General features: G+C 38.1%; 1 protein-coding gene across 5 annotated transcripts; it reads right to left on the minus strand.

Moving 5' to 3' along the window:
- Positions 1-1,825: 1,825 nt before the first annotated feature.
- On the minus strand, positions 1,826-19,838 carry PTGR2 (prostaglandin reductase 2). 5 transcript variants are annotated; one of them, XM_036913243.2, is made up of 12 exons: positions 19,710-19,836; positions 16,297-16,381; positions 14,150-14,268; positions 11,694-11,885; positions 9,335-9,418; positions 7,724-7,933; positions 6,649-6,770; positions 5,737-5,824; positions 4,597-4,636; positions 3,673-3,699; positions 2,352-2,469; positions 1,826-2,256 (listed from the first exon to the last, which is right to left on the minus strand). In XM_036913243.2, the coding sequence occupies exons 2-12, from the start codon at positions 16,331-16,333 to the stop codon at positions 2,187-2,189; spliced, it is 1,107 nt and encodes a 368-aa protein (XP_036769138.2). In that variant the 5' UTR covers positions 16,334-16,381; positions 19,710-19,836; the 3' UTR covers positions 1,826-2,186. The 5 variants fall into 5 exon arrangements, with proteins under 5 accessions (XP_036769138.2, XP_036769140.2, XP_036769139.2 ...); XM_036913240.2 differs by having other exon boundaries at positions 2,172-2,256; positions 9,335-9,505; positions 19,710-19,835; XM_036913241.2 differs by lacking the exon at positions 19,710-19,836 and adding an exon at positions 19,563-19,703 and having other exon boundaries at positions 2,172-2,256; positions 9,335-9,505.
- Between the last annotated feature and the right edge of the window lie 4,548 nt (positions 19,839-24,386).

Below are 24,386 nucleotides of genomic sequence, written 5' to 3' on the forward strand. Positions count from 1 at the left end.
AACCCTGGTCCAGTTACAGCATCCACTATATTCCTCATCGAACCCTTTACTCCAGCCTACACTGGACTGGCTATTAAATGAACACATTAACCTATTTCAGTGCTTAAAATCTTTGATGGTAATAGTTCTTCAACCAATTATAAACACTCCAATCTAGCTGTGATCTTTTGGAATCCTTCCAGCCTTTAAAATCCTACTCAAATGCCATCTTCCATGAAGACTCTCATCTTTTCCTTCCAGTCTGAAAAAATCTGTCTTTCCCTTAGTGTTCTCACAAAACAGTTTAATCTCTCTTTAGCAACTATTTCATCCTGCCTTGGGTGTTAGATGTCTACATGCATATTTTTCTTACTGGTTAAGGTTCGTTGAAGTTATTCATCCATCTCCCATTAACAAAGGACAATGCTTTGCACAAACTAAGCATTCAGAAAATATTTGCTAAATAAATTCATTTTTTTTTAAAAGCCAAAAGCTAGAGATCAAGTAACTTGCCAAAAATTAGTCTACTTTGATGCAAAACTTAAAAACCTAGAACGCAAATCTTCTGTCTGTTGTCCCACACTAAAACCCACAAAGTGGAATTTCTCACTTCCTAATAACAACAAAGTAACTCTGACTTCATTTCAAAATGTTTCTTTTATTTACAAATATGCTGCGTTGACCCTTGGGACAAAGTGAGGAAGTACAATCTTAAGTCCCAAGTTAATAATAGTTAACTTCCAAATGGTACCTAAATGCATTTCAGAGCCTCATGAACAAGTGGGATAAACTTTAGCAAACTAACTGCATTCTTTTCTCCGAGGAAACAAGAGGGTACATTCAACCTGCGAAATAGGTACAGGCTGTAAACAGCCCACACAACCTCGCCTTGAAATGACAGGTGAAGGAGAAACCAGTGGCCCAGCCCCTCCGAGTGGGCAGCCGTCTTTCTAGACCGGGAAAGTAAGTGGACATATAAAAGAAAAGGGTAGCTCTGGACTGAAATATCCAGGGCAGAGTTCCCTTGCTTTCCCCCATTACAACGGCCTTACTGTAAGGCCTCAAGGTCCGCGGGCAGGCCCAGGCTGTGGGGGCAGTGCGGGAGCCCCCGCCCCAGGGACTCGCTGACTCCCGCTTTCTCAGAACGCTCTTGTTCCCATGCCCCAGCACCCAAAACCAAGCAAAAGAGCCGAAACTTCGGCCCCTAAACCGCCCGTGGAGAAGGGCCGAAGCCGTGCTGTTTCACACCGGCCGCTCCTGGGCCCGCCAGATCTAGGAAGGGTGCCCAAAGTGGGCGGCTTCCCTGTCTTCTTCGGCCGCAAACTTGGCCCGAGGCCCTGTGGAGCCTGTACTGGCTCCCTCCCTCTCGGGAACCACCTTTCCGAGCGACTGTAGCCTGGTTCACCCCGCAGCTCACCTTTCTGTCCTGGGCAGCAAGCCGGCTGTCTGTCGGTCCTGAATTCCGTCCACAAACCGCGTCTTCCGGCTCCCGCCGGAAACGGCTCGAGCGCGGGACAGGAAGTTTGTCCGCCCCCCAGCGCACACACCCACTCGCTCGCCTCCAGGCCGGGTGGCGGCCGCCTGCGCGGGGTTTCACCCGCGGGGCTGCGAGCTTCTTGGGACTGGGCTCCGCGGCTCAGAGCCCGGTCCCAGAACGGAAGGAGCTGCGGTCGGTCGCCTCTCACTCATTCCCTCTCGGCCTTCGGGGATCTATGGCCTGCGAAGCCCGAAAAACGGGGTCAGCTAATTCTAGCCGTGACGTCACTGCTTCCCTGCAGCAGCGGATGGGGTAGTTTTTCCTGTCAGCTGAGATCGGTACCAGTTACAGTTGGGGCAAGCGAGAAAGAAAAGCTCACTGTTTAAACATTTATCAAAGTTCTCAGTGAAGAGGACCTTTTAATGCCCCAGAAGGGAACTTCCAGAATCTAGCCCTGCTTTGCATACGGGACGGGGTCAGAAATGGTAGAACTTTTTTTGGAATATGAAACCCGAGAGTCTGGGTTCCAAATATTGGGATGTAAAGATCTCTTGGATGTCCAGACTTGGGGCTAGAATACTTGAGTTCCAGGCTGGATGCCACCACTTGTTTAGAGTTTTATGAGTTTGACTTTTTGAAATTACTTTTGAATACCTGCTGCATGCCAAAGGATGAGGAACTCAACTTGATCGTAACAGTGGGAATTAACTCTTCTCTAAGAAAGGCATTCTCAAGGAGAAAGACAAATCTTATTGACAGACATATCAATGGGTGAGGGAGGAGTAGTTCGGGCACGCAAACTGGTGATTTAAAAATAAAGGAGAAACACGTTTCAGGAGAAGATTTCCTCTTCATATAAGCAAGAATTTATCCCAGTTGCCAATGGGGTATTTACTTGGAAGTAAAGGTCCTAAGCACAAGTAAAGAGGCCAGAAAGAGATGTAGATTTGGGAGTTTTCGACACAGACAAAGATGAAGCCCTCTCTGGAGATGAACTGGTCCAACAGAAGTATCTGAAACAACAAAGAAGTCCACTAAAGTCAACTGGAGTGACTGATTACTAGCACAATTTGGATCTACTTTCTACAGAAGTTGCAGACAAAAGTATATTGCGGTGTGTAAACAGGTGGCCATAAACCACAACATTCAGAAAAAATCCTCAATTTTATTGTTCTAAAGGATTACTATTAATAAACTCTCTTAGAGGTGCATTAGTAGATCTTGAACATTCATGTTTACAACCATTTGTTCATTTGCCCAGTCAGTCCTGTCATTTTCTGAAACTGTCTTCTTTGTCTAAATCACCCAAAATTCCAAGTGTTTTTTATATTTATTTGCCCTCAAAATCTTTACATTTGACAGTATGTACTTGCTAACCTAAAAAAAAATGCTTTTATCAATATATATTGAGCTTTTAGGCTATACAGTAAACTATTTTGAACAGTAGGTCATTTTCTATTTGTATAAATGTGGTAAATCTAGTGTCTCTTAACCTAACGGATCTCGGTTATTTATTTTCTCATATTACTCCCCAACACAAAGCCTCTGCTTCTATCCCAAAAAGTGTTCCACAAGCTCTGAATTCCCCCAAACCTTGACACACACACACACACACACACACACACACACACACACACACACACACACACACACACACACACACACACACACCCTGCCTACCATTAAGCTCCTTTTCCAAATACAAATATGGAAAGGCTATCCCAATTCTATTCTTATGCCAAATTTCAGTTCAAGAATTATGTAAAGCATTTCCAGTTCAACATATATTGACTAAGTGCCTTCTCAAGCATTGTTTTAAATAAAAGTTATTGATTTTAAAAATCTAATTTGTATGAGCCATTAAACAGTTATAGCAAATCTCCAGTAGTTTCAGAAACCTGAAAAATATCATATGTAATATTAGTTTTAGCAAAAGAAAGAAAAATAGATCATGTTGACATCAATCTATTACTGAAAATAATCATGTTGGATGTAGAGTACACATATATTGAAGATATTGGAATGAATTAACTAAGAAAATACCACCTATGATCACATTTAAATGAAAAGCTATCTGTTCTCAATGGACTTTTAAAAAATACATCTTGAAAATCTATGCAAAATGAAAAGAAATCTCTATTTCCCTGATGAAGACATTTACAGAGATTACAAAGAGGTTTTTTCTGAAATGCAAACCATCTGCTTTCCGATGTTACCTCCTGTCATCATAGACTGGAATGCAGCTGGAAAGAAAAAAATAGGTTATCTGAAAACATAAAGGTCACTACCATACATGTTTATCAATAGTTCAGACATACACAATTAATTTGAATAACTTCTTAGATTATTTTAATATTAAATATAGAAGGAAACTGTCACAAAAAGAAACCTCAAGTAAAACACTAGTAAAGTTACATGACAAACTAACCCAATTAACATATTAAAAGTTTGTTTTTACCCAAACTAGAAATGTTTAATTGGTGTCTACTTCAATGTTCACTGTTCACAGAGTGTGAAGGCTAGAGGCAAGTAAGTGTGAGGATGCCAGCAAAAACAATTTTTAAATAACTGTTAAAAATATTAGAAATCTAATCAAAGATTTACAAAGTGAAATACACAGCTGTTATGTCAGAAAAATGAGTGAAATTCGTATTTATTTGGAAACAAGTATATTAAATTTCTTTTCTGAAAAAGGAAAAAAAACCAGTTTTATCCAATGCTTTGCACTTGAAAAAGACATGAGAATGTTGAAGTCTGAGTATGTTAAGCAAAAAAAAGCCCTAGATATTGAAAATTTGCTTAATATAATTTTATGATGCCTTAGAACCATTCAATCTGAAAAAGCTTCCTAGAGGCTACATGACTTTCATTATCCTTATCTTTTTTGTAAGTTTTTGGTTTCTTTATGAAACCAAAGAAACACTTATTTTATGATTTGAAATGTGAAAACAATGCCTCTTAAATACCACTATGTTGAATATTCATGGAGTTGAAGGTATTTAAGGAAACATGTAGGACAGTTTTATAGGGAAAAAAGAAATGATTTAAAAAGAAAAAAATACTAGAGAAGTAGAATTTAAAAAAAGGGAACCTTTGTGCTGAGCTCATGTATATAATAAATAAATCTATATTCATCTTACCTCCTATGTTTTCCAACCCATTTATCATAGTCTCTTTGATCTGTAAATCAAGACAGCTATATTTAGTATTTTTCTTTAGACTTCAATGTATCTATTTAATAGTTTTTGTTTTTGCAAAAGGAAGCAATACTATTTAGCACTTTCTGTCTGAATATATTCTTCATTTTATGTAGGAGCCCAGGAAAGTGTCCTACTGATTTTTAAAAATAAAATCCTCTTTTCCCATTGTTCTAATCTTCGATTGGTAACATAAGCTATACACCCTCTTCAAAACACAAAGTATATAAGCACCCACACATACAACTTTGCCTATTATTTGCAGGTTTCAAAAACATCCTAGGATCAGTCTTTGGACCCCAGATTAATAACTCCTTGTTTCCTTCTTAATTTTTATTTTTTAAATTGAAATATAATTTATATACAATATTATATTGGTTTCAGATGAACAACTTAGTGACTCATCAGTTATTTACATTACTAAATGCTCACCATAAGTGCTGTTACCATCTGTCACCATATAAAGGTATTACAATTTTATGAGCTATAGTCCTTATGCTATACTTTCATCCCTGTGACTAAATTATTTTATAATTTGAAGTTTGTACCTCTTTATCCCATTCACCTATTTCACATGTCCTCTGGCCCAATAATAACCAACCATCCATTCTCTATGTTTATGTATTATTTCTATATGTTTTAATAACTGCTGATTTTCAACCAACAACCAAGAGATATATCAGAATGTCCAGGGAAGGCAGGAAAGAAATATAGTGGGAAGAGTAGGGGGGAATAGAAAGTGCTTATAAGATTTTTGAGAAAGCACAGCTTCTAATACAGAGTAGGCATTCCATAAATATTTGTTAAATTACTGAATATTATAATTTGGAAAAAAAACATTGACCTTATAATCTAAGAAAAATAAATTTCCTTTAGATAAAGGGAATAATAAGAGAAGGTTTCTCAATCAGGAAGTTATAATAACCTGGGAAGTAAAGTTAATTTATAATATTCAGTATACTTTTCTTTTGTAGGAATTTTTATTATGAAACTAACATGTGTGCTACTATAAATTAAAATAGTTCAAATGTATATCAAATAGCAAGAAGAATGATATTGATAAAGAACAGAAGCAAGTTCTACCTTTAGCTTTCCTTCTTTAAACCACTGACTCAGCTGTAGAATACCAGACTCAAATTTGTCCTTATAATTTATCACCAGGTATCTTTCTCTGTAGTGGGGAAAAAAGGAAAATGATTAAAGACTAGGGAGGGACTGAGAGAGTCCAAAATCAAATCATTCCAGAAGTCTAATTTAATCTGTTAATCTTTCAAACATGAGGACTTAACCACACAGAATCTGGTCAGATATACTTCTAGTATAGTTACAGGTATAAGTGTACTGGACTTTACAGTTTATCTGCCCAGCACCTACAACCCTATTTGGTAACAGCACTGTGATTTTACTTTGTGGGTGACAAAGTCACCCTCATGTGACCAAAGCCAGGCCAGTCTAAGCCAGTAAGTAGCAGCCTGGGGACTTGATAAAACTACAAAGAGAGAGCAGTTCCCTTTTTAGATTGCTAACCCCATAAATATTGACTAGAGAAAATAGTCATCCTCTTGCTGCTGTGAAAGGAGAGCCTGCAAGAGAGCAGAGCCAACCCAGAAGAAAACACAGGCTAGAGGTGGTGAAAAACTGAATCATGATGCCACTAAGCAAACCCTTTATCCACCCAAATCTAAGCCAAATACTAATATTGGACCATGAGCCAATAAATTTCCTTTGCACTTAAGCCAACATGAGTTGAATTTCTACCACTTGCAAAAAAAGAGACGAGACTTGCAAAAGATTGATAGACCAGATGCATTTTTTAAAAAGTTTTCTGCCATGGAGCTAGCTGATCAAAACCTAAATACTGAACTGGCTTAAAATATATATTTTGAAGTTTTATTTCATAATGAAAAATTTTATATGAAGAACAATACATTTCATGTACATTTATGATCTTTAAACCCCTTGAAGCTGGGAATCAGGGAAAAGGGCAGAACACACCTTGTGATGTTTCTTTCTTTCCGGATTGCTTCTACAGCAGGGGGTAATGGAGGAGGATAAGGCACATCTTTGTTGTACTGAGAAATTTGACCACACAGGATGACGTGGCTGTTTTGATTCATCTGTTCAGAGAAAAACTGTATGATTATACTGTAAGATACATGCCTTTCCTATGTTACTGATTTTATGGTTGCCTTAATGAAAGCCTCCTTGACTATGGTATTTAATCCCTTAGTGCCAATTAATTGATTTCTGTTTTGAAGCTTTACCCATTATATGTGTTTAAGAGTTTTAATCAGCTAGAAAATAAGTTCACTCCAGAGAAACAAAGAGGCAAATGAGAGGCTGGTAATCAGCAGAAGAATTAACATTAGTTGCTGCTGCTGTTACTGCTAATAGTCCTAGTAGAGTATTTCTTTGGATTTAGATAATTTAACCTCAATTGCAAATAATTTCATATATACTAAAGGACAATGCAGTGTTAATTGCTAATGTAGATATAACAGTGTTGATAAAAATTTGTAAATACTTTGTGAAAATTAATAAAGGGAAACCTCACTAAAGGTAGAGTCAGGAGGCTGGGGGGAGCCAGACCACTCCATGTCAATTACATGGAGTAATTACAGGAAGAACTGTCATTTACAGACTCCAACAAAAGAAACATCAGAATAAACCATTTTTGTTGATAAAATGTTTTTAAGGTTAACAACCTGCAATCTATGAAAATCCATTTCTGACACAAAGTCAGGGGCAATGGGTTTTGGTGGGCTGATGATGAGTTAGGGGTCAGAACTTCACCGTTTGAACAATACAACCATAGTTTTTCACAAAAATAAACTACAGGTGAAAAATGTAACACTGCTAGCTAAGAACTGAAACTGATGCTCATTTTGCAAATCTACAAATGGAAGCAGATAGCATCAAACTCTTCTGTATCACTTAATCACAACACTGATCACATTATTTTTCAAAATAAGCCCCACAATTTTATAGTTTTTCTTTCTCTCAGAATCAGGAAAAAACACATAAAATATTTGTAGTATTCAAATTTATAACAAATCGACCAACCAACAACCTGACTTATCACGGCATCACTGATGTCACCACCAACATTGTCAAAGTAAACATCCACTCCAGCTGGGCACAATTCATGGAGCTGTTCTGCCACCTTCCCCTCTTTATAATTAATTGCAGCATCAAAGCCCAGTTCTGAGGTCAAAATGAGGCACTTCTCTTGTGTTCCACAAATTCCCACCACTCTAGAACAGCCCATCAAACGGCCAATCTGAGGGGAAATTTTTGAAAATTAGAAATCTTTCTGTTGTCACATTTAAGTGTGAAAATGTGAAATTATACAAGATATTACAAGTACATGAGAGAGTTCATCACAATTTAGGTTAGATTATGGGGCTTTTAGCTAAAACTAAGTTGAAACCAATAGAACTGAGAACAGATAGAATGTCATTCCTTTAAAAGATTAAGTTGAAAAAGTTTGACTTCATTTGAATGTTAAAGTCACACAATTTTAAGCTTATTTTATAAAAGGAATAGTCGGACCCAAAACATCATTATTTTGTGATTCGGTATTGTTCAGGCCTGTGAGGAACTAAAGTCATTTCTAAGATAAAATGTCTTGTTTCAATGTTTTCACATTGTAAAGGCTATTATTCATAAAAACAATGAAGTTCATAAAATTCTATCATAATATACATTGTATTGCTAGAACCCAACAAGTGCTTCTTATTTGAAGATTTTTTTCCCCCTGGATTTATATATTTTGGGATACACATATTTTTAAATATTAGTTTGTTTTTTAATTCATGGAATTCCTCATAGGTACTCCACGATTTTCTTCCTTTTGATTAGTGCAAGGCTCCAGCATTTACCATGTCTATTTTTGGCTATCAGAGAAAAACATACAAAGATCTACAATATTTTCATATTGTTAATGAAAAGACTCTAGGCAGGTATGCGGAAAATGGGGAATTTCCTGACCAGGATTCCTGCCTGGCCTTAATAGCACCCATTGTGTATACAGTAAGAGTATGTTTGCACATTTATGGGATGTTCAGTGGTGACAGAGCCACTGGTCAGTCATGGGAGTACTTGCCCAGGGTAGGGATAGAGAGGAAACACCCATTCTCTCCTCTCCTCCATTCCTGATACATAATTGGTGAGATGTCTGCCAGTCACCAGGGACCAGCCCACAGAGTTCCTCCTGGTGTGTGGGAGCAGGGGCCTGGTAGCCGCTGGGAGAGGGGAGAGAGAGTTGCAGAGTCCCGGTGCTTCAGGGAAATTAAGCCCAAACATACGAGCAGGGAGCTTGGAGGGCAGGGAGCAAGGAGAGACTGAGGCCTACTACCTAGAAGATTAAGCTCGTGCTGGGGAGCAGAACCAGTAGCTGCATGTACCGAGCTGCCTGTGACCACACTGAGAATAAACGTGATAACCCCCTTTGCCCCCAGCCCCTTGCCTTTGTTTGGTCTCATCGAATTCATAGAGAACTTTCCCCTGGCCAGGAACCACCTCCTCCTGGAGCTACAGCTGGTAATAACCTCATTTCTACCAAAACATGTAAAATAACTGTATTATAAATTTGTTCACTTCTATATTTTAAATTACATACATAAACCCAGAGAATCAATTATGACCACTTTTTCAGAAAATCAAACAATTCTCAGCTTACCTGCCCAGCCAGGGATCCACAGGCACCAGCAGCTGCACTAACAACCATCGTCTGATTAGATCCAGCAGCCACGTGGCCTTTTTCCTGTATCCCAAACAAGGAAGTCAAGCCGGGCATACCCACAGCCCCAAGAAAGTATGAGAGGTGCCCATCCACAAGTTGCTGGTCTACCTAAAATAAGATAAAATAAAAATAATGCTAGGGATTCCTGTTTTAAGTCAACAAGGTAGAGACAACTGGTTATGGACTCAATCTCCCCAATATTCATGTTGAAGGCCTAACCTTTAATGTGACTTTATTTGGAGACAGGGCCTTTAAGGAGATCATGAAGGTTAAATGAGGTCATAAGGTACAGGCCCTAATCCCACAGAACTTGTGCCCTTATAAGAAAGAATAGGGAAGATTCTCTGTATGTGCAATGAGGAAAGGCCAAGTATGAGGACATAGTGAAAGGGTGGCCATCTGCAAGCCAGGAAGCTCCACGAGAAACCAAATTTTCCAGCACCTTGATCTAAGACTTCTAGCTTCCAGAACTGTGAGAAAATAGATTTCTGTTGTTTGAAGAACCCAGACTCTGGTATCCTGTAGTGGCAGTTCAAGCAGACTAATAAACAACCCAGTGTGGTTTCTAGAACAGTAAACCATTCTTCAGTTTTGTTAAAATTCTATAATTTACTTGTACAAAGTAAAAAACAAATGAATATTACTTCTCTTATAGCAAAAAAAAGAACCCCACATAAAAGACACTAAATATTCTTTCTTGTCAATACCCCAAGTATATCGAAAGAGAGGAAACACTTAACAGGAAAAACATTAGGTAAAGTTGGAAGGTTTTAAAATCTCTGAACACTTCCAAAATTAACATTTATCTAATAAAAAATCAGCTCAAACTCTAACAGTTCTCATTACTGATGCTTAAAATGTACCATAAAAATATAAGGAAGATGTGATACAAATTCTTTTAGTTTACTTACAGAATAAAGTGAGGTCTCCTTAACTTTAAGCACTTTATATGTTTACCAGGCCCTATCAATAATTAGCCATACTTCTCTTAGATTTTCTGTGCTGTTTCCTTCTATGTAAAATAGGGAGAATTGGGGAAGAAATGGTATAGAAAGACTCCCTACCATAAAGATTTATAATAATTTTTTAAGGAATTGGATAATTTGGGTAAAAATGTGATAAGCCACCAAAAGTAATCAAGATTCACCACCTTAGTTTGGTTTGTAGTTAAACTGCCATAAAGAAAGAAAATGGAAGTTTCTATTTGGCAGTTTTAAATGGCTATCAGTTAAATCTGGTATATGGATAAAGATAGAGGAGATATTAAAGTCTATAATACACAGAAAAATTTACAGTATATGGAAAAATTTCATGTAGGTAAAAGTTACTTATTAGTAAAACCAGTATAAAAACATTGTGAGATTAGTTTGTGTTCAGCAAGTATTTCTCCAACTCTTCTGAATCCTTCATTTCTAGCACCTAGTTCCAAAGCCTTTTTAACCTCTCTCCAACTGCTCAATTTCCCACTATAGTACAATGACAGGGAAAACTAGAAACTGCTGAATATATCCTTTTCACTTCCTAAGAAATTTCTAGTTAAATGTATTTTACTAGTACCACTAAGTTGATAAATGATTGTACAATCTCTCCCATATATCCTCTGTATCTTAATGGCTACCTTTAACCAAAAATAAGAATTTTTAATAATAATAAATCCTACAATTTTAGAAAGGTTTTTACAAAGTTGTAGACACCATTTATCATAGCATTTACTTTTCACATTCTCTTATGAGATAGCTATTATTTTCATTTTGCACATGAGGAAACAGGTTCAGAGACATAAAGTCAAGTCCTTGATGCTGTATTACATGAAGCCGCCAGTTTTTGGAGGTCAAAACAGACAAACATTTGTAATTTCAAACGGTTCAACCTAAGAGTTGAAACTGAATTCAGGACTTCCTACACAAGATGGAATTTCAAGCACAAACCAAATGAATTTCTTAAGTCAAATGGCAATTCCTCAGGAAATGTTAAAGCATACAAATATAAGGGGCCCTTTGGGTCTTACTATGAAATTTTTTTTTGATGCTTATAGCTCAGCTTTTATTTTATACATGTAAAGTTTGAGAAATAAATTAAGTATGGAAAACACCACCATTCACCGGGAATCCAAGAACTGTCACATATAGATACAGCCAACAGTAGAAAAGGAGCAAAGTCTTTCCATACTGTAGCCACTACCTAAAGAAAACAGATGCTTTTATTTTTTTCCCCAGTAACAAATAGAACTGAACACCAAAGACACAAAGTAAGACTTATGGGGGAAAAAAATCAGATACTTTAAATTATACATCACCTTTTCAAGGCTATTTCCATCCAGAATAACCTTGGTTTGCCAGGGCCAAAAGAAAGATGTCACAAAATCGCCTTTAGAAAAATTGGTGTGTTTGCTTTCTTCTATAATCCCGATACCTCCGCCATCCACCACTTGAGACAGCTGCCAAGGTGTTAAATAATCAGTGCCAGTGTTCTCATTCATTCTACAACGCTAAAATAGAAATCACTGATCAGGATAATTCTGTCAGAACCAGTTTACTTATTTTTACCCAGTGACTAAAAGAAAGGCAGATAAGAAGTAATGTCAAGTAAAGTGTTAGTCAAACAAATAAAATTTATCTTAATTACTCTTCCTTTCAGTTAATTGTTATCTTAAAAAAAATGGATCTCCTCTCTAACAAGTAAAAAAGTGCAATTAAAAAGGAATTTAAGTATATCCTAAAATTAGATTGTGGTGGTAGTCCAACAATTTTGTGAATAGCCTAAAAACCACTGAATTGTACACTTTACATGTGTGAACTGTAGGACAAATGTGAATTTTATTTCAATGAAGCTATTAAAAATTTCAAACTATAACTTAAAGAAATTTAAGTAATATTACACACATTATACTAGCAAGAATAATACAAAACACTGTGTCAATGGTTTCAATGGCCTGTGACAAATTAGATACACTTACATGTTGCTGATATTATGACTAACTGTCCATTTTTTATAGAAAACAAACTAGCAAGATATAGACCATAATGCTACTCATTTCCTTCAGCCTAATGATTCTGCTTCCTCAGTGGGAATAAACCCAAAAAGAAATGAAACTATTTTATACAGTTGTTCATCACAACTTCTGATGGAGCACATCATAACCCCTAATGTCAGGTGGAGGTTCACTTAATTTTACAAAGATAAAAATGTCACATTAGCACCACACCCTTCCCCGGGAGTAGAGTTAAAGACCTCTCTGGGAAGTAGTCAAGGCTCTCTTCCTCTCTGCGGCTCACTCTTGCCTCTCTCTTGACCGCCAAAATGTAGAGGTCTATAGTGAGGTCCAAGAGGTGGAAAAGATGGAAAGCTGCTGGTCTAGTTCAGTTCACCAGAAGAAAGGGCTAAACAGGGAACTGAGGCAGAGCTCCTATGGAATATACTATGCTTCTGCTTGTGTGGGCCTCTCAGTTACTCTTGGAAACCAAATGCAGCAGCCATTAGGTCCTGGCCAGACCAAGGACCTGGCTCTTAAAGCTAACAGAAAGGGTAAGAACAAGTAATTCCCTGTAAGTAAGCAAATGATGTCAACACAACACAATGTTAATATAACCACCAAAATAATGGTGTTGGGACAAATTTTTCATTATGAAGACAGGCATATAAAGTCACTAAATACGAGGTTAAAATAGTATATACACATTAAATATAACAACGTAGAATACTCTATACACATGGTAATTAAAATTAATTAAAATGCTATAAAATTCCAATGATTTAATGTTCACTAGATTCCTTTTTTTCTTTTTGAAGTTGCTTATGTTTCTTTTCCTTTCTAGAACAGTCTCGTGAAAGCAGCCAAACTGATTTTCTTCCTTTCTTAAGTACTGAATAGGCACCATGCTAGTCACTGGACATACAGCGATAAATTGAACCTTTGTTTTCATAAGTTTACTTTTTATTTGGAAAGACAGGTATCTAATAATTACACAAATAATTACTAATTACAATTGGGATATATTTCTAAAAACATTACCATTTTGAAAAATATAACAGAGAGAACTAATCTGAGGATGGTTCACATTGACATACCAAAGCAAATTTCTTTGAAGCAGTCTTCTAGGGAATAAGAGGGGTTGTCCAGGTAAAGGGAAAGGGATGGGAGGATGCTTTGTAGATAGAGCGACAGCATGTATGAAGGCTTGTTTTAATTTGTACCTGGGATTTTGTTTTAATCGGGTATGGTAAAATGACAGGCACAGAGACAACTGCCTTGAAAGAAGAGTTTATTACCTAAAATACCCAGGAAAAAGGGCACACTCTACCATGTGGGACTACATGCGGATTCTTAGCTGCAGTCCTAGGAAATGTATACCTTTTCAATAAATACTATTTATCCAGAAGTAGCATAAGTAAGTCTGTTCATTTTAAAAAGAGACCAACTAGAATAAAGGTTTGTACAGAACTTGCCTGGTCAACTAAATCAATCAGAAAGGACTTTCAATCCTAATTTGCTATCTTCAAGCTTTATTTACTACTGGGAGGTGATCTGGACACTGGAAGAACCTGACTAACCACAAGTACTACTGTTATGAAAACAGTCCTTAATGAAACTAGTGAATAAAAACAAAGGCAATCTGTAATTCACAAGTATTAAGATATAACTGCTCAAATATTTATTAATCATAAGGATTGTACAATAAAATTCAGATGCAACATGAAAAGTAGGAAAACAAAATTAAAATTTCACCAAGTCACAAAACTCCTGATTCCTACCATGTAAGGATCCACAGAAAGATAAAGAGTTCTGGCCTTTACTTGTCCTTCATTGATATTATCTGGTAAATTTACTTCTTCTACTCGGAAATTTTCTGCCACCGGACTACCAGTTTCTCCTAAAATAGTAGGCAAAATACAAAATCAAAAGTTGTTTTCCCACAGAGAAGACAAGTAGTGACTCTACAGCATCTTACTATGCTGATGGACAGTGACTATAATGGGGTATGTGGTGGGGACTTGATAATGGGGGGAATCCAGTAACTACAATGTTGCTCATGTGATTGTATATTAATGATACCAAAAAAAAAAGTTGCTTTCCTATAAAGTCCCTTTCAGACTAGCCATTACAAAAGCAAGGGGGCTGGGGAGGGTGGATAGCAAGGGAGGGAGAAGGGGATCAAGGGGCACAATCACAAATAGGTAGGTCATGGGGAAGGCAGTACAGCTCAGAGAAGACAAGAATGACTCTACAGCATCTTACTATGTGATAGACAGTGACTGCGTGGGGTGGGGGGGCAGGGGGACTTGATAATATACATGAATGTTGAAACCACAATGTTGTTCATGTGAAACCTTCATTAAGATTGTATATCAATGATACCTTAACTTAAAAATAAATGAGTAAAAAAAATAAAACCAACAAAAGCAAAGGAAGCCATGGTTGAGTTTTAAGTATGAGCACAACTTGATTATATTTGAACTATGAAATGGTCATTTTTGCTGCTTTTGACCCTGTTGATGTGATGCTATGAATAATAACAGACCTCTTTATATTAGACTACATCAGCATTCCTGGAATAAACCTTACCTGAACACAGCATTTATTCTTTTTTTTTTATTTATTTTTTATTTTTTATTTAGCATTTATTCTTTAAATATACTCTTAGATTTTATTTAGATTGAATACTTAGTATTCTTATACCCGTATTCATTCATAAAATTAGTCCATAGTTTTTTTGTTTGCTTGTTTGGGTGACATTTTGTTCTCTTTTTGTCTCAAGATCATGCTAGTCTTGTAAACAAAAATTAAAGTCCCTGCTATCACGAAAAAAAAACACAATGAAGTCCCTTTCCTATATTTATTATTATTTAAAAGGTCACTCTAGGATTCAGAACACTCTTTTAATACAGGCATGAGTAAATCTACATTGTTATGTAATTTCTCTGTAACTCAGAGTAAATTCTTCAAACGGTTTCAATTGCTCTTGATTTTTCTCCAACAAGTTCCTTGGGAATACTGCTACCAACTTCAAAAATTTTTTTAAGATCATTACAGGTAAATGACCCTCATCTGTTTTAAAATTACAGAAGAATTTCAAAAAGTCAAAAATCACAGCCAGCTTTTTTTTTACTTAAGAAAATTGAAATTTACAAAGCAGCAGAAACACCACAACAGCCAAAGTAAACAGTTGGGTAAACTTCCCTTGCTCAATTTAAAAGAAAACAGACACTTAAATTAATATAATAATAATTTGAAAAGTAAAGTTTTAAAAATTAGGAAATTAGAAAAGTTGAAGTATGAAAGGAAAATTTGTAAGCAGAAAATATCACTAAAAGCGTACTCTCATTCAGTTATGTTTCATAGAAGCAAACTTCCTAGTCATTGCATCATCAAATTTCTAAGATGGGAATAGACTGTAAAGATTTTAATTTAACTGCTCACTTTACTAAAACTGAGGTCACAAAAGGTAAGTGACTTGCCCAGGGTATATTCTAGGTAGGCAGCAAAACCAAGACAGCATGGGCCCAAACTTCTCAGGTATTTCCACACCTAAATGTCTATGTTTCAGATTAGATGTCAGTACAGATACAGGTGAGTCCTTTTCACATAACACAGAAAAGCAAATTTTAAAATCAATGATACCTACTATGAAGAAAAAAAAAAAGCCACATGTATTTGAAATATAAACTTCTACATACTGTAATAATTTTAAGATGATTTCTTCAACAAATGGCCTAGATAAGTTATCACTTGAAAAACATTTTATTACACTCTTTAAAGAGTTTCTTTTAATATCTCTATTAGAGTTTATATCTTCCTACCTTAATTTATCACATTGACATCATCTTACTTTTTGTTCTTCCGTTTGCATTAATAATTGTCAAAGGCCACAGCTGTTCATTTGTCACAGACAAATACGTACCAGGTCGAGAATTCAGTACCACTCTTTGTATAGTCATCACCTTGCCTGCACGGTGGTCTCACAGGATTTCTGTATAAAATAACTCCTATAAACAGAAAAAAACTTTGAATCACAAGAAAGTTTTTAAATGTCTGGCAACTTACAGGTAAAAATGAAGCACAGTTGTGTTTCTGAACAAGGAGAGGAAAAATCATATTTAGGATCCAAAAAAGACCTAGTTTCCTGTTAAAGTTTGTCTCCTAAAACAAATACAAGAAGAAAGACTAAATCTAATCAGAAATTTTGGTTAATATCATGCCATTGACTGTTGAAGAAACACTTGTTTCTTCTTTCCTTTTCTATGGAATGTCCCTTGATTACTTCTCCATGGTGTCATTTACCTCATTCTTCTATCTCCTTCCTCACCTTTGACTGGTAGTTAGATCTAGAGATTTTATTAGATGCAGGTTCAATTTTTTAGGCAGGAATCTTAAAAGGTGGTGCTGTGTGCATCCTATTTCATCACATTAATCAGTTCAATGTAGGGCTAGATGTATATTTTTAAAGGATATTTTCTATTGAGTCACCTTGTGTGTAAGTAATATAATGAAAAGTTATTATGTAAAACAAAGTTTTCCAAACTGATGCTGGATCCAAAAGATTACTGCCCTGAGGTGGTTATCAATAGTACCATGATGGCAAAATTTCCAAAGGAGTCTTTCCAAGTGAAGTTTTATATTTGCCCCTTTCTCTAATTATTTTCAATGTATGCTATATATCTTTAAAATATGCACACTGTAGCTTTGTCCAAATACTGCTCAGCATGAAAAGTACACTATTAAAGTATACTCCCTTTGCATTAAATTAGAAGGTTTTCAAGGGTCAAATATACTATAATTAACCAAGGGAGGATAATCACACAGTATTCTCTCTAGATAATACTAGACACTGGAACTCAATAGCACAACAAACACATTTAGAACACAGAGATGATGTTAGTGACATTTAGTCATAAAATCAAAATCTAAAATATGACACACCAAGTTCTAGACCTGAAAGTAAGGGTAGTGGTGGCATGAAATTTATCCCAAGGTAGGGGGAGAAAAACTCAAGTCTCTATTGACTAATATTAAGCCAACCAAATTTGTCTGGTGTGTTAAGTGGGTTCCTAACTGGTGAAATAATATTCCAAAATAATACCATATCAATTACCAACTCAAAAATTCACACTGGTGCCAGTGTGTTATTTGAGTGTCTACCTGGCAGCCTGGTGTAAAGGAAAGGGCACTGAACTAAGAGCAGAGGCCATGTTCTGGTTCTAATCACTGGAATCTTACTCTAAGTCCCTTCTCTCAGCCTGTTTCCTGAATGTTCCTAAGTGCCGGGAAGTGGGCTAAAGACTTTCTAGTCATTGTCTTTTTTAACCACTACACCCATCAGCCCATAGGGATGGTACTGTCATTGTGCCCATTTATAGAAGAGGAAAGGATGGCACAGAGAGGTTGAATAACTTGCACATGGTCACACAACTGGTAATGATGACACTAGAACTCACACTCAAACACACCATTTCCATAAAATGAGCTTCCTGACACCTTAAAAAAAAACACTTCTCATCCTGGTCTTGTTCAACTGTGCTACCACAAATGACTCTGTAACGTTTTCATAAGGCCTTGGTATAAACGCGACAATCTCCGGAAGATGCTCTCCTTCTCGCTGGTCGCTCTCCTCTCCTTTGTCTTATGGTTTCCGCGCTCCTCTGCCGAAATCTAACGTGGTGATTTCTGCCTGGCTCTTCTCTTTCTCAGCACCCTCACCTTCCTCTGTGGCTCCCACTACCAACCACTCAAATGGAAATTACTAAAACACTGCATCTACAGCCCATAATTTGAAACCGACTTCCCAGATTGTAAGCACCAAGAGGATAGGGATTTGTGATTCTTTCACATACGGCAAGGACATGGTACAAGCACCATGATTAACTTTTCCTGCCAATGATGAAAAATGCTGAGATATAAACAGTATGGTAAGAACAGGAGGCTCTCCATCTTAAGGCTAAGATTCCATTAAACAAAAAAAGAGAGTTGAGAAGTAAGATTCCTAACCTACTCTTTAGTAACCAGCCAACAGCCTACCTTAAGTCATGGCGAGCAGTCTTAACTGATACGTCCCCACTCTTTGAGGGCAACCACTATCTTGAAGAACAGGATAAATAAATCCCTTTTGTTGGGTTTATTTAGCAAAATTAGCTGGAGGGCTGATAGTAGAGGAGAGGAGACATGGTGTCTCACCAGAGATAAGCGTCCTGAGACCACAACTCAAGTCTATGCCCAACAACCTCCCCTCTGCCCTTTGCCCCATTCTTGAAAGCCTTAAAAGACAGAATCTCCAAACTTTCAGTGGGCCTACTGAGGACGTCCGCGCTTTCCTTTAAGAGCATACTTTCAAATAAAGCTTTCTCACTGCTCAAATTATTGTGTTTTGTCTCTTTGCTACTTCATTTTATTTCCAAGTTTTCATTTTGTCTCTGCTTTACTCCTGATAAGTAGGAAGGGGCTGCCAAGAGCTCAGATTTGGACCTGCATGTTTCTGTTGCCTGAGTGACCCAGGCAAAACTGCAGCTATGCGATCTGCTCTTAGTAGCCTGCCTGAAAATTTCCTTTACTTAGTAAGTTCTCAAAACAATCTTACTCCACCCTGTGCTCCGTGGCTCTCCCAAATCTTGGAGTGGTAGGGGCTGGTCCCCATGCTATGCAGACTCAAGCAGACACAAGACGCCAGCTGACCCTGACTTCAGGAGTTGGCAATGGGAATCTGCCCTAGGCTGAGAACTTTCCCTCTGTCACTCTGTGCTTATCGGTTCTCTGTTGCCTGCAAGGCAGCCGCCATTCCCTGCTGCTGCTCGTTCTTTCATGATTTCCTTCCTTACCTACAAATCGTCTGACCTGCTGGAGAATTCTTTTTCGCCCAGAGTCAAGAACCCTTCCCCATCCAGGTTGAGGTTTCTCCTAGTGCTTCACCTAGTGCGCAAGGAGAGACCTCTCCAGACGCACCTGCCCGGCAACATTTCGTTCAATGTTTTATGTCCACCCCCTATGCCTGGCATATGATAGCTGCTCAACAAAAGTGTTCAGTGAACGTCCCCGAGGCACCTTAAACGCAATTAGGTCCAAACTTGAAGTTGCTTATTCCCAACAATTCTAAAATGAATTTTTTAAATTAAAAAACAAAACCCCCAAACCCTTGCTTCTGCCTCTCCTTCAGCATTCCCCAACCCAGTGACCTACAGTCCATAACGCCACCGTTGCCGGTGGCTCCGGGAGGAAGCCTGAAAGTCGCCCTGCTTCCTAGATCCTCCCTCAACCCGAAGATCGACCCAGCTTCGGGTTCCCAGTCCCCGCGGCCCGGGCCGTAGCCCCCGGCGGGACACTCACGGCCACGGAGCCCTGGAGCGAAACTCGCGTGCCTCGCGGAGCTTGAGCTGGGCTCCTGCGCGACTTCGGCTCTCCGACCGCAGTGCGCAGGCGCAAGACCAGGCCTCTCGCCGCGCCGCCCTCCGCCAGGGGGCGGGCTTTCAAAATTTAGGCACCATTCTGGGTCCCCGCGTTTCCTGGAGAAGTCGAGGAGGTGCGGAGCTTCAAAGGATAGTCTCCTGTCTGCGTAACGTGTATTAAAGTAAAAGAACCAGGATTGCTGCCCCATGGCCGCTCGGACTACCTGGACCCCAGTAGCACATCCTTCGACCTGAACCGGGAGTTGACTTCCAGCAGTCCTTCAGGGAATTTTTATGCACTTCACCTTGATCCTTGGACTGGAAAATTAAAGCGAAAGCGGGCCGTCAAGCCTTCCCCTTGTTTTATAGATGGGGAACCTGAGGCTCGGGGAGCTGATGTGATTGGACACCCACCTTTGAGCTGGTTAGGGGCAGTACTGGGGTTAAACTCGTGTCTCCAGGCTGCTGATCTGGTATCCCTTAAGACAGGACTGTCTTTTCTTTCACAACGCATCCCAGCTTCCTCAGAGATGGATTGCCCAATGTTCTGCTAATTTCTCAATTTTGTTAATTATCAATTGCCTTTTTTTCTGTTGAACTGGGTTGAACAAGGCTTATATACCTAAGACAGAGTGGATCCCCGGGGACTTCAAACCCTAAGAGAGACCATCCTGAATTAGGCAGGTGAAAGAATTGCTATTTACCTCGCATTTATATCAGAGCTAACAGCTCAGCATAATCATGGTATTTGCTAGCTGAAAAATGACTAGGGTGGTGAGCAAGGGGACAAGAACCATTAAACAAGTTGGTGCTTCTGGCAACTTCATCTGTGGAAGGATGACTTCTTTGGAAATGCTTCAACAAAGGACTAGAAGGATTATACTGCTTTGCAAGCTCCTTCAGGCAGGAAGGAGCTGATATCTAATCTGTTTTGTACAGGTAAACCTTCAATAACCTTTTATCATAACTTGAACCAACTGATAAAAAAGAAAATTTTCTAACAGACTAAAAGTAGTAGCATAAAATAAAGGTAGTCTAGACTTTGATCTTAAACGAAATGATCTTTGAAATTAAAAAACTGCAATATTAGATTAGTTTTGACTCTCTTGATTCTAGAGCCTGTGAATTACTGGGAACAAGTATGATTTTTCTCCCCAGAATGCATTCTTTTTTTTTAAATGGAAATATTTTTATTATATTATTGTTGGGAAGGAACACATTTCCTCTATCCCCTGGTCTAAGAATTAAACTGACATGAGACAAATTAACAGGAGAAAAAACAAACTTTATGAACATAGAGGAAAGCCATAGACCGGGGTTCCAAAGATAGGGGAGAATGAGGTATATATGTCATCCTGAACCAAGGAAAAGAAGTTAGGGGGCTGAGACTTAAAAGGAAAAGGGAAGCAACTTACAGGAATATGAAGAGTAAACGTTTAACATTCAAATATTCACTGGGCCACACAGTAACAATGAAGGGACACAAAAGGGAATTTTAACAGACTTAGCCACATCCCGCCTGGTCTGCCACACCTAGTCTATAATATTGCTGTCCAGGGTAATAGTTTTCTTCCTGGAGAATGCACTCTACCTAAATTCTTTTTATGCATTTGGCGGTGGGAGGTCAAAGTTTCTTCACAGTCTTTTGGGCCTCGATTATTCTCAACTCTGAAATAATATGCATGTTACAATGGATGGCACATCTTGGGACAACCTGCCCTTGGTCCCTACACTATCTTCAACATAGGTAGGTGAAATGGTCTAGGACAGGTAATCTTCAGTTTCAAACAGTGCTATAGTTTTATGGAATTATTTTGCAAATCCTCAGTTTCTTATATACCCTGAACTTGAAACTATCCGAGAACAGATTCCTCAGGATTTCTTTACCAACCCATCTTGCACAAATCTCCTCTCCTTTAGAGAAAAAAGGCTTCCTGCATCACTCATTGCAGTTGTTCTGGTGTACTGCTCCAGGATGTAAAAATATTTGTGGACAGTCCAAACAAAGGGAAAAACCCAGAATGTATAGCCCCATGGAGAGAAATTTTGAAGGAAGCAGGATCATATTTCACCCTCATAACAAACTTCTCCCATCTCTGATTGTTTTTTTTTTAATGGTTGAATTTTTTTTATTAAGGTATCATTGATACACACTCTTATGAAGGTTTCACAAGAAAAACAATGTGGTTATTACATTCGCCCTTATTGCCGAGTCCCCCACCACACCTCTTTGCAGTCACTGTCCATCAGTGTAGTAAGATGCCACAGAGTCTCTATTTGTCTTCTCTGTGCTACACTGTCTTCCCCATGACCCCACACACACCATGTGCACCAATAATGATACCCTACAATCCCCTTCTTCCTCCTTCCCCACTTGCCCTCCCTCACCTCTCCCCTTTGGTAACCGCTATTCGCTTCTTGGAGTCTGTAAGTCTGGTGCTATTTTGTTCCTTCAGTTTTACTTTGTTGTTATACTCCACAAATGAGGGAAATCGTTTGTTATTTGTCTTTCTCTCCCTGACGTATTTCACTGGGCATAATATCCTCTAGCTCTGTCCATGTTGTTGCAAATGGTAGGATTTGTTTCATTCTTATGGCTGAATAGTATTCCATTCTGTAAATGTACCACATCTTCTTTGTCCATTCATCTACTGATGGACACTTAGGTTGCTTCCATTTCTTGGCTATTGTAAATAGTGCTGTGATAAACATAGGGGTGCATATGTCTTTTTGAATCTGAGAAGCTGTTTTCTTTGGGTAAATTCCTAGGAGTGGAGTTCCCCGGGTCAAATGGTATTTCTATTTTTAGTTTTTTGAGGAACCTCCATATTACTTTCCTCAGTGGTTGAACTACTTTGCATTCACACCAGCAGCGTAGGAGGGTTCCCCTTTCTCTGCATCCTTGCCAGCATTTGTTGTTCCTAGTCTTTTCTATGTTGGCCATCCTAACTGGTGTGAGGTAGTATCTCATTGTGGTTTTAATTTGCATTTCCCTGATAATTAGTGATGTGGAGCATCTTTTCATATGCCTGTTGCCCATCTGAATTTCTTCTTTGAAGAAGTGTCGTTCATATCCTCCACCCATTTTTGAATAGAGTTATTTGCTTTTTGGGTGTTGAGGCATGTGAGTTCTTTATACATTTCAGATGTTAACCCCTTATTGCATAAGTCATTTATAAATATATTCTCCCATACTGTAGGATGCCTTTTTGTTCTGCTGATGGTGTCCTTTGCTTTTTAGCATAATGTAGTCTCGTTTGTTCATTTTTGCTTTTGTTTCCCTTGCCCGAGGAGATGCGTTCAGGAAAAAGTTGCTCATGTTTATATTCAAGAGATTTTTGCCTAAGTTTTCTTCTAAGAGTTTTATGGTTTCATGACTTACATTCAGGTCTTTGATCCATTTCAAGTTTACTTTTGTGTATGGGGATAGACAACAATCCAGTTTCATTCTCTTACATGTAGCTGTCCAGTTGTGCCAACACTAGTTGTTGAAGAGGCTGTCATTTCCCCATTTTATGTCCATGGCTCCTTAATCGGATATTGTTATGGAAAATACTGGAAAACCTGGACTGGATCACTGACAGAAGAACCAAGCAGCACTCGGAGGTCTTGGAGTTTTGAGGTTTATTTTATACCAGCAGGCCCAGAGGGGAGTAATTTCCCAAGGTCTGAGCCCTGAGCACAAGCAAGGGGAGCAATTTATATTATTTTGATATGTGACATTTCGGTACGCACAGGGCAAAAGAGAAGCCCAGAGGAGGGGAGGAGGGAGCTGGGAGTGCTTTGCCAACTGGAGGGAAAAAGTGGTTTGCTGACCTTGACAGCTGTGTTGAATATTTTCCTTATCATATTAATTGACCATATATGCTTGGGTTTATATCTGGGCTCTCTAATCTGTTCCATTGGTCTATAGGTCTGTTCTTGTGCCAGTACTGAGAATGTGTTCTCATTCCCAAAATTCAAAAAACGAGTGTCTTACTTATGACCTCATGAGAGGAGAGAACTTCCTAGCTAAAGCTCTCCCAAATTACTGAACCTAGCAACTGTGTGAAGAAATAATTTCTTATTGTTTTAAGCTAGGTGTTGGGGTATTAAGTTATACTGCAATAGAAAAGTCATCTCAACACAAAAGATGCCTTGATTTCTCTCATCACATAGGAAGTTCCAAGGGTTTTATGAGCTCTGTTTCAGAAACAAAGACCAAATACATATTTCTTATTGTAAATCACAATATAACAGGTGATTGTGTTAAGGAACAGGATATTTGCATGGCCGTAAGTGTTTCTACACAGACTTTTTAGTGCAAGTTAGAAAAAAAATAATTATACAGTAGAAAATAAGACAATGCCTTGACTAGGTGATTGAAATTACTATCACCAGTGAAGAATAAATGGATATTGACTGCCTCTAGATATGAGTAAGTATACTATAGTACACTTCAAACTATACTACAGAATACTATATTAGATGCAGAGTATATAAGATATAGAAATTATCTAAATCATCTTCTAAGGAAAATATCAACACAAAAATAGTCACATAAAGATTAAAAGTGAATATATTAAATTTATGTCCATGCTGTCTGTGTGTACTCTACAGTCTTCTTTGTTAAAGAAGA

This window comes from Manis pentadactyla, chromosome 11, assembly GCF_030020395.1.
Source record: "Manis pentadactyla isolate mManPen7 chromosome 11, mManPen7.hap1, whole genome shotgun sequence".
Classification (NCBI taxonomy): Eukaryota; Metazoa; Chordata; class Mammalia; order Pholidota; family Manidae; genus Manis; species Manis pentadactyla.

Coding starts and splice junctions, on each gene's coding strand:
- PTGR2 (XM_036913240.2), bottom strand. CDS start 16,333: ATGACTATACAAAGAGTGGTACTGAATTCTCGACCTG. Junction 7,934..9,334: donor GTGGATCCCTGGCTGGGCAG/GTAAGCTGAGAA, acceptor ATTTCCCCTCAG/ATTGGCCGTTTGATGGGCTG. Junction 4,637..5,736: donor TTAAAGAAGGAAAGCTAAAG/GTAGAACTTGCT, acceptor CTTGATTTACAG/ATCAAAGAGACTATGATAAA.